Source organism: Pteropus alecto, unplaced genomic scaffold (assembly GCF_000325575.1).
Source record: "Pteropus alecto unplaced genomic scaffold, ASM32557v1 scaffold251, whole genome shotgun sequence".
NCBI lineage: Eukaryota > Metazoa > Chordata > Mammalia > Chiroptera > Pteropodidae > Pteropus > Pteropus alecto.
In genome coordinates this window covers 218,185-228,412 of record NW_006431048.1, presented here as the reverse complement: position 1 = coordinate 228,412, position 10,228 = coordinate 218,185, and the positions used below count along the sequence as shown (strand labels likewise).

Genomic DNA, 10,228 nt, shown 5'->3' with positions numbered 1-10,228 from the left:
ATAGATACAGAGAACAAACTAATAATTGCCAGATTGGTGGGTCGGGGTTAGGGAGCTGGGTGAAAATGGTGAAGATTAAGAAGTACAAATTGGTAATTACAAAATAGTCACGGGGATATAAACTACAGCATAGGGAATATAGTCGATGATATTGTAATAACTGTATAGTGCCAGGTGGTTACTAATCAGGGGATCACTTCATAAATTATATAAATGCCTAACCACTATACTGTTCACCTGAAACTAACGTAAAATAATACTGAACCTCAACTGTAATTGGAAAAAAAACCAAAAAAATGGAAATTCAAGAGCTGGACAAGAAAAGGAATGATCAACAGCATCAAATATAAGAGGAAGGTTAAGAGACTGGGAACTGACTTTGGATTTGTTTATTAGATTATTGGTGACTTTAGCAAGAGAAATTTTAATAGTGCAATAGGGAGGAAGGTCAGGTTGCGCTTGGTCCAGGATAGTGGAATGGAATGAAAAAGTAATAAATTGGAAAAAAAAGTTCTTGGGAAGAGGAATAGCACTTCCTCTGAGTGCTACGGGAGGTTAGGTACACACATGGACAATGGGAAGTGGCAGTGGGAGGTGGAAGCAGCACATCTGATAGTGTCAACTTATGGTGATGTAAAAAGCAACTATCAATTTAGGAAGGTGGGGGAGGCCCCTGCAGGAGGGGGTTGGAATAGTGGAATAGCCTTTGTGAGTTTGGGGAATGAGGCCACTGCTGAGGTGGTAATCCATAAATTTCCAAAGGCTCTCCTACCACGGTTTTATGATTTTCTCTGATCTAACTAAAAGACAGTAAAAGATTAGAGAAGATGGGTAGTAAGAGTCCTGGTCCTAGTTTGGAGGTTTGGCAAACAGGTATGGCTAGAGGACTAGTGGTCAGGGGAGTTACTGGTACTGGGGAGAATAGTTATGATGATACACCTTGGGGTCTGGAAAGCCTAGGGAAGGAAGAATGGAGTCTGGTGGGGGTTCGTCTGTCAAAAAGAGTAGGAGTGGGCCAGGCAGTAATCTTGAACAAGGAGAAAGAATAAAGGAGCAAGGAGAGAAGTTTTCAGAGTGGAATGTGAGAGTTTAGGATCACAGAGTTCTGGGATGTGAAAGAGCCTGATGTGGAAGAAATCACCAAAATTTTGTAGAAGCAAAAGCTGTAAGCAACTGTGGCAAGAGTGTTGGGTGGGTTTTCAGGAATATCGAAGTCGTTCAGAATGATAGTGGGACATGAAGTAGACAGGATGAAGTAGAGAGGAAACAGGGAGCATGGAAATCTGGGACACTGCATCACGGCCTCAAAGAATGGTAAAAGTTAAAACCACTGGATGCCATACATTTTGGTAGTAAGACATTTTTTTTGTATGAGATGGGAAGATGCAACGGTGCAGAAGTGGGAAGCTGAAGGATGTCTTCTCAAGATATTTGCTGTGTAAACTGGGAGAAACGTGCAGCCTCTTTGTGCAGGGAAAGAAGTGTCTTTAGAGGAGTGTCAAGTTTTATTGAAGTCCAGAAGGTAGAGGCAACATCCAGAACAACTATGGGAACGAATGAGAGTGAGGGCAACTTTGTGTTGCCAGTTTGGGGGAGGGGGGCGGCATTCAGGAGAGAGGAGCAGAGGAGAGTGGGGATCTGGAAGTATATAGAAGAAAAAGGCATTTAGGGCAGTAGCAAAGCATGACAGGAACAGGTCTGGGTAAAGTTCTAAACAGAACATCATTGCCAAAATGCTAGTATTTTAATCCCCTTGGCAATATTTTTCACTGCAAATATCACCAGGTTGTGAGCTTAGGCTGCATGATTGGTTTTTTAAGGGTCTGTTATTTCGACCCATTGAGCATCCCTCCCCCATTTTTGTGATAATATATGCCAAGAAAACAAACTTTGGGTTTTCTCCCCTCCTCCTCCGAGAGAATCATTAAACACTCAAATGAAAGAAGTCCCCTTTGACTGACTCAAGTAATAGAAAAATTAAGTTCAGTTCTGTGTAGGTGGACCCACAGAACTCCTTAGGCTGCGGAGTTTTGAGAAGCAGTAGCTTTCTCATTTTTCATTACAATATCCATTGATTTATACTGCGGATCTTGGGTGATGTGTAATTGCAACCGCAAGAGAGTGAAGTTGCAAATGTTTGACAAGAGGTTAAAATAATAAAAACAAGAAAAATTTCCTGAAGCAAATCATCAGAACTTTTTGCTGTGCAACCAAATCTTGAATAAAAAAATGACATCAAACAGAAAAAACTAGAACAATGAGCCTGATAGGTCTAATACACTTTTCCTATTATCGATTTTGATGACCCCATGTCCTCCTCTAGTTCATAGTGCCATCGTAAGCATTACATTTTATATCATTTATTAGAGTACATTTTTAAAGCATAACAATCTTTTAATTACACTTAAATGTCTCTATGGATAGGCTTAATATTTATACTTTTTAAAATCAATAGATAAACATTTTGATTATATCTTTGGAAACATTTGTCTCAACAAACAGCTGAAATCATGTGGCTTCCTAAAAGACTTTGAAAAGTGCTTTACCTTGCAGAATTATAAGCCAGGAAGTACTATGGCATTAAGTTATTGCAAAGCATTGTGATTCATCCAGTAATATGCATGGCTATGTACTTCATGGGTTTTTTTATATTTCGTTATATCTTGCTTCATCCTCATAGAGAAGTGTTCCCTGCATTGCTCACAAACCCCATGATCTGTGTGCCAATCAGTCTGTGGTGTTCCTCAATTTTATCCTATCTGGACTGATATTGATTTCAGGCAATCACCCTTGCTCTCTCTTCTGGCCTGACTTTGCTAGAGGAGGTGTTGACAAAGGACATGTCCTTTGTCATTCCACATTCTGAGCTGACTTTCCTGCTGGAAGTGCCTAAAATCATACTCCTGACATCACCTAAGCCCAGATTCGTGTTGTCATCGGATAAGACAGGCCATGGTTGAATGCGCTCCTAATCAATCCTGGTGGGAATTGGACCTCTCCCTAAACCTGAACCTCTTCCATTGCAATCCCAGACAAATGAATCTTACATTCCCCAGTACCTCTTCATGCAGGAACCCAAGGCCTGTGTGGACAAATGACTGTCCCACCCAATTTTAGTTCAATGCGATTATCATGCGCTAAACATTAGACATGAAAGTAACAGTCTATCTTGGACATATGACATCATCATCAACAGGAGTTAACCCATTTTGTGATGACGGAAGTCTCTGAAACCCCCTCTCAAGGAGTACAGAACGCTGATCTTACCTCACTCATTTGCAGATATCCAACAAGACCTCACAGCCAAACCAGTTAAGAGTATGCAAAACCTCAGGACTATTGTTAGTTACTACTCTCTCTTTTAATGATCAAAGCAAAAACATCAGTGTCTGAACGTCTCCCTAGTATCTTCTACTGGATTTGCAATTTTGTTTGATTAAAGTTAGCAGGTAACTTGAGTACTATTAACAATCCTATTAAAAGACACTAAATTGCTACACGTTTTCCCCGCTTCTGCGTTCATTTGTTAACTTAGTGGTTCTAATCTTGCTCCTGGCTGTTTATATGCCGTTTCATTTGCATCATCCCTTTTATGCTTTTAGATTCTTCAAGGATTTAAGAGTTCTACAGTACCCAGCACAATATTGATAAACTCTTGATAAATATTATCTGTTGAAGTTGATGTTTACATTCTTAATTTCCCCAGAATCCAGAATTTTGACTTGGATGATATTTTGAATTGTGGGGCTTAGACTAGGCTCTCTTAATGGGGTTCTTGGTCAGGTCTCTTCATATTCCATGTGAATCAGAGAATAAAAAGTAATTCTATCTGGCTGATTTTGGCAAAAAAAGGGAAAAAAAGTTGACCTGGGAAGGCCATTTGACCAATAAATGTAGGTTATTATCTTCTTAAGCAAGCATTAACACTAAAAGAAAACACTTCAAATTCAACATTTAAAATCAGCCACCCCCATTTTGAGGCCCAATAGTTGATTTGAAGTAGCCCTTTGAGAATCTGATTCTGTAGCCCTAGATTTCTAGGGCACCATGTAGATCCTCCTAGAAACAGCTCCCTCCCCTGGATGGGAGCAGTCAATCTGATCCCAATCCAGCCATTCTTAAGGGGTTCATTTTTCAGTCCCACGTGGGCAACCAGATCATCTCGGGGCATTTGGGGGAACAATTTCAGGGGAAAATATAACGTGTTTTCTTTGTCATGGAATGGAATTTCCTCAGTGCCAGGCTAGCCCCAGCCCACAGGAGGTTTATAAATATGTTTATGACAGTTGAAAGGCTGGGTAATGATAGTCAAAGGAGAAGGAGAAGTCCACACTTTAGCAGTGGGCCACTGACTGAAAAGGTAAGTCAGCTTCCAAGGCCTCTGGGTTGACTGGCTTGGAAAGCTCCGAGTAGAGAATGTCTTCAGACAGCTGTCATTGTGTCTCATGTACTCACCACCCTCCTGAAGATGACGCTACAAATGAAAGATGTCGATCTAAGGAACATCCTCTAAGTGTTACAAACAAAAATTTAAAATAATCACGAAGCAGTTTAAATATTTCATTACTTGGCTCAGAGTTCCAATGATGAAGCAAAGTGCAGTTCCTTCCCTCTCTCACATTCTAACTGGAACACGGTCTTTATCAAAGCTTAGGTACCGCAATGCACTGAGACTGATATAAAGCCTATCTGCCCACATTTTCTGATAAGGCAAGAATGTACTTTTCAAATCCGAACATGGCCTTTCTCAGCTGTCACCTCTGTATTTCTTCACGTTGCTTCCCTAGGGGGGGAAATGCTATACCGTAGGACTTTTCTTATGGGTTGATATCTCATCGGCTGTTGGTCCAAAGCCTTGCTCACCTAATGAAAATGCAAAGACACTGACCAAAAGGTCTATTAACTGCTCCCCTTGCTCACTTGTCTCAGTGCCTTCAAAAGCAGAATTCATCAGATGGCCTGCCAATTAACCCTGCCACAGACACTGGCTTAAAAGGTATAGGACAAGATTTCAAAACTTTGTAAGGCTCATCAGGGACAAAGAGAGAAAGGAATATATATTTTGCAGGGCATCATCTTCCAATTTCTCACTGGAGGAGGTAACTTCAGTTCATCCCCTACCCATCCCAGCACCAGTCTTGGTTGTGAAGTCTGCCTCGAGGTACTGCTGGCCCTTAGAGAAATTTCTGCAATGACTGAGCTTCTGGACAGAGTTCAGCCAGACTTGAACCTGAGAAAAGGTGCATAGGGCTAAAAATAGGTCGATTTTGTTTTGTTTCTCAAACAAGAGAGTTATCTTAGAAGGTTTAAAAATCTTGATACTCTGATGGGTTTTGCCTTGAGAAGGGATCCTGTGAAGCCCTTTTTGGGATAGCACCAAAAATCTGCCAGCAGGTTATATTAGTTCTTTTTCCTCTCTCCAGCTGAAAAGGAAAGAACCACTTGAAGTTCTAAATAACTGACATAAAATCAGACTGGTTTATTGCTTCTGCTTTTATATAAACAGGAGAAGGGCAAGTTTGAGGGCCTGGGGTGGGTGGTGGATGAGGGGGATAATGGAAGGGTGCCTCAAATCTGTTCTTAAGCAATGGAGCAAGAGAGAGAAAGGATGACATCCACTGGCTAAAATGAAATACATTTTCAGAAAGGCAGCTGTCTCCAAGCAGTAGTGATGGCCACACTGCTAGGGCCCCCCCCCCCCCGCCCCCCGCTACCCCCAGGGCTTATCCTTATCTTTACTCTTGTCCCAGTCTAGTGTGTAAGGAGATTGAAGCTGAGCTAGAGGTGTTTTCTGCTAATGCTCCACCAATTTAAACACATTGAGTTTGGAGTGTAGCTCTGCCTATGTGTGAGGCTTTTCTCTATGATGACATACTGTTCTTGGACTCCGATAGTGGAATGAAAGTAGATCACTTCACTTCACTATTGCATACCTAAATGAAGATTCAACACATTTCATTGAGGTAATCCTCAGCTCAGCCTCGACCCTACCCAGCTACTGGATTTATATATCAGAGGTCAGGATAGTGGCAGCTGAAGCCCCAAGTTAATAAAAGCCAGAGCCAGAAAGTCTTCTTAGATTGTGTTCCTGAGGATGGATTCTGATTTTCTACGCTAGTATATGGAGCCATTTCGGGCAGGTCTGCGGTAATTCCAGGGAAAGACCATGGGTAAATTCACCCACTTGGATATCTAAGTGTAAGTTAGTTTGCTTTTCCAAATCTGCTTCTATTCTGGATAGCACACTTTAACGAAGCTCATCAGAAAACTGGTCTAAAAGAACACATGCTTTAAAGAGCATTAAAAAGTATGAAGTAAAGAGGAGGCCTTCAAACCTCAGTAGCAACACTTTCCAACACAGACAAAGGATTTTTCTTTCTTTCAAAAGTCATTATCACAACCAGCTCTCAACAGGAACAGATAACGGCAACGGGAGACTAATGCAACTCACAGACAAGCCCCAAATCTCATTGAAAGCAAGCATTTCATCCTCTCCCTTATTTGACCTTTCCCTCCTGCTCATATAGACTTATCTAAATTTCATTTCTTGGTCCATCCCTTGACCTCTCTTCTGATAAATGGACTAATTAATAAACGGCCAAAAGGCTAAAAGAAGAGGAGAGACCAAAATCAGCCCTAACTTGGAAAGCTTGTTAGGAATAATGGCAGGTTGGCCCTGTAATAACTTCCAGATGAATCATGACATCGTTTTCATGTATCAGCAGGTGAATTGATGTCATTCTATTTGCCTCCCACTTCTTCCATCCAGAATCACTGATCTCCGCTGGGGCTGGTAAAAGCAACTGGTTGAGGTCTCTAGTCTCTGGCCATTCTTAGGGATGGTCATTTTATTCCTAAGTGTAACCCCTTCCGGTGTGACCCACGTGTTTTCTGCTAACTCCCCACAAAGAAGGCCAGGGGAAACTGTCTGGGTGGGACTTCTGATAGGGGACAGCAGAACCTTGGAATCTGTCACTGTGGATGAAGGAGGTGGATGGTCCATAATGGGGAAAGGAGGACTGAATAAGATTAGGCTCTGAGGTCTTCCTGGCCTTGACCTGTGGAAAGGCTTAGAGCCCCCTGATGGTCGCTCTATTTTTGAAGAAAGAAGGTTGTCCCCAGATGGCTCTGTCTCTGATGTGCGCTTTCTGCATTGCACTACTGCATCCTGGGTAGCCAAACCCAATTCTGGAGGAAGGGCAGGTCCTTCGCACATGCAGGATGCACTGGCATCCATGGCTCCTGTATCTTGCTTTGGTTTCTCTTCCTTTGGGCTTTCCAAGGAGGAGAGAGAATCATCTTTGGTAGGTTTCTGAGAGGTCCCACCAGTTGATTTGGGTTCCTCTTGGCTCCTCTCCAGAGGCTGAGCCTCACTCTCCCCTGGGCCCTGAGAGGGCAAGGGCTGGGGGATCTGTGTGTACTGAATCTTGGGTGGGATGACTGGGACTGCCCTGGCCTGGCACATTTTGACCATGAAGGAGGTTCTCACAGCTGACACACTCACGGGAGCTGAGTTACGGCGGCCTGTCAGGGCATGAGCAACAATGTCCAGGTCCTGAGGATCCTGGGAGTAAACCCTCCAGGGGTCTACTTTACAGTGAGATGAGGTCATCCATGTGACCTTTGGGTCTTCTGGCTCAGAGAGCTGTGTTCCAGGTGAACCAAAGGAGGCCATATTCTCAAAATGGAAGAGGTCAGTGATGGGACTGGCAGAGTCCAAGTTGAGGGAAGAAGGCCTATTTTTCCCTTTTGAGGGCCCACACTCAGTGCTCCTCAGCTGTAACTTTGGAGTATGCTCTCCAGACAAGGTGCTGTGCTGTACACTAGGTGAACTCTCCTTGCTGCTCTCTGGCCCAGGAATATTACTTTGCTCAATCTGAGGGTTGCAGCAGTGTCCCAGGTGTGTCCCCAGTTCCTTTCCCTCTGCTAGGCTGTCAGGGCTGGTTTCTGCTGATTTGGGCTGCACACCACCTGGTCCCTTCTGGCTGGGAAGTGCCTTCGTCCCTTTCGGGCCAGCGAACTCTCTGAAGGATCTCAGGGCTTTCTCATCCCGTCCAGTAATCTCTCTCCTGGGTGCCAGGGGCTGCAGAGGGTCGGAATTCCTCTCTGCTTCAAGATTAGCACAGCTGCTTGAGGAGGGACCCTCGAGAGTCCACTGGCTCTTAGCCGTGGTCGTGCTGTCTAGAGAATGGCTCTGGCGAAGGCTAGGCCTGTGGGAAAGCCTCTTCTCCAGTCGGTGGCCCTGGGGGGCCTGCACCTGGGCCTCTTGCACATTTTTCAGGGTTGGGGAATGTAGGGGACTCGTCACCCACTGGGGCTCCTCCCAGGGCTCCACCATCTCTAGGCCATGCTGGGCAATGTCTGTCACAGTGTCATCTTCATCACAGTCTGAGGGCTCTTGTACTGAATGGCCTATATCCCCCTCTCCTTGTGGGGAGATCTCAACCTCCCTTGTTGGGCTTGAAAAACGAGAGCCTTTTCCAGCAGGAGCAGCATTCTTTGGTTTTTGCTTCTCATTTTTTCCTGGACAGGGCTTGTCTCCCTGACAAAGGCTGGGGATGCCAGGGCTGCCTTTAGATTTCAGATGGTCTATATATGGATTTGTCCTCAAACTCCTTGATGAATTTTCTCTCTCAGGGCTGTCCTTTAATAGCTGGGCTTGAGGCATCTCCTCCAGAGGAGTTGGAGGAGGTGGAGCTGGTGGGAGCAGAGGAGACAGATTCTCTGGGCCTCCCACCTCCACCCTTGCTTGTGGAGAAGCTGTCTCAAAAGGAACAATTTCCAGAGGAGCCAAGCTGGTGGGGTCTGGTCGTTGGCCCTTCTCAGGCTCAGAACTGAGGAAGTTGCTGGTTGTCTCCCGCTTTTCTCCACTGGCCACCGTGGAAGCCCCCTCTATGCTCTGATTGGCTGGATCCCTAGTCCACTCCTCCAGAGGGGCGGACACTGGGGCTGGGATGGAGCCACACGGCAAGCTCTCAGAAGGCTCCGGGGAAGCAAAAGGTCTTGGACTTGACTCAAGAATGGGCTGAGTTGGGCTGATCTTTAGAGCAGGCGGTGGCAACGAGGAGAGCTCCTCCTCAGATTCAATGATTTTCAGCTCCTGTTGAATCTCAGGCCAGATCAGGGCACTGGCCAGATCATCTTCATCCTGAAAACCATGGAGAAACTGATCATTTTAGAACCAAAGACTCTCCACGCTGACATCCACACTGTCTGCCAGGTGAAGGGACTAGAGCAGTGCCAGGCTGCGCTACCTCAGCAAATAAAGAATACAGCACTAATAATCACTAGATGTTTATCCGGTGCTTACCGTGTGTCATAACATACAGTCGGTCCTCCCTGTAGGGGTTATTTAACGCATTCTCCAGTTCAACCAACCCCAGATAAAAAATATAGGGGAAAAATATGACCTTGTTGCAAATGGGTACTGCTAGTGAGGCCTATGATATCTGTACTGCACATGTACAGACCTTTTTCTTGTCATTAGTCCCTAAACAATATACAGTGTAACAATTGTTTACATTGTATTAGATATTATAAAAGTAATCTAGAGATGATTTAAAGTATTCAGGAGGATATGTATAGGTCATATGCAAATACTACACCATTTTATATAAGGGACTTGAGCATCTGGAATTTTGGTATCTATGAGATCCTGAAACCAACCACCTGTGGAATACTGAGGGATAACTCTACTTTAACCATATTTTCTTGTTTAATTTCCCCAACAATCCTAAGAGAGAACTACACAATAATCGCTTTCATTATAGAGATGAGGAGACTTATGTTCAAATAGATTAAACAGTTTACCTAAATCACATAGCAGCAGACCAGGATTGAAACCCAGCTGTGTCTACATCAGAACATAAGCAGATAATCCCTGTGCACTGTTGCCTTAGAAAACTAACAAAACTCCTGGTCTCATTTAACCTCAGGTTTACCAGATGGCATACAAGAAAGAGATTCTCCCAATGGAATTCAAATGTTAACTCTTGTCCCCAAATCTGCTGCGCAAATAAACAGATGTAGCTTTTTTATTATTAACAAAGAAAAACTATTTCACATGGAAAAAAATTAACACATTAAAAGAAAGAAGAATACAAAAACAGCAAAATCTTGTATTCCTACTACCCACAGACAACCACTGTTAATGCGATGGGGTACCTCCTCCTTCATCTTGTTTCTGTCCTTATCTTTCCCCAAGGCCAGCTTCTCTTTATCTGACTCC

General features: G+C 43.9%; 1 protein-coding gene across 1 annotated transcript in view; it reads right to left on the bottom strand.

The window, feature by feature from the left end:
- Positions 1-2,344: 2,344 nt before the first annotated feature.
- The window catches only part of ARHGAP31 (Rho GTPase activating protein 31), a 90,457-nt gene continuing 82,573 nt past the window's right edge, over positions 2,345-10,228 (bottom strand). Inside the window, exon 12 of the mRNA XM_006905531.3 lies at positions 2,345-9,148. Within this exon, the coding sequence (XP_006905593.1) occupies positions 6,737-9,148 (2,412 nt within the window). The 3' untranslated portion in view covers positions 2,345-6,736. The remainder of the gene's footprint in view (positions 9,149-10,228) is intronic.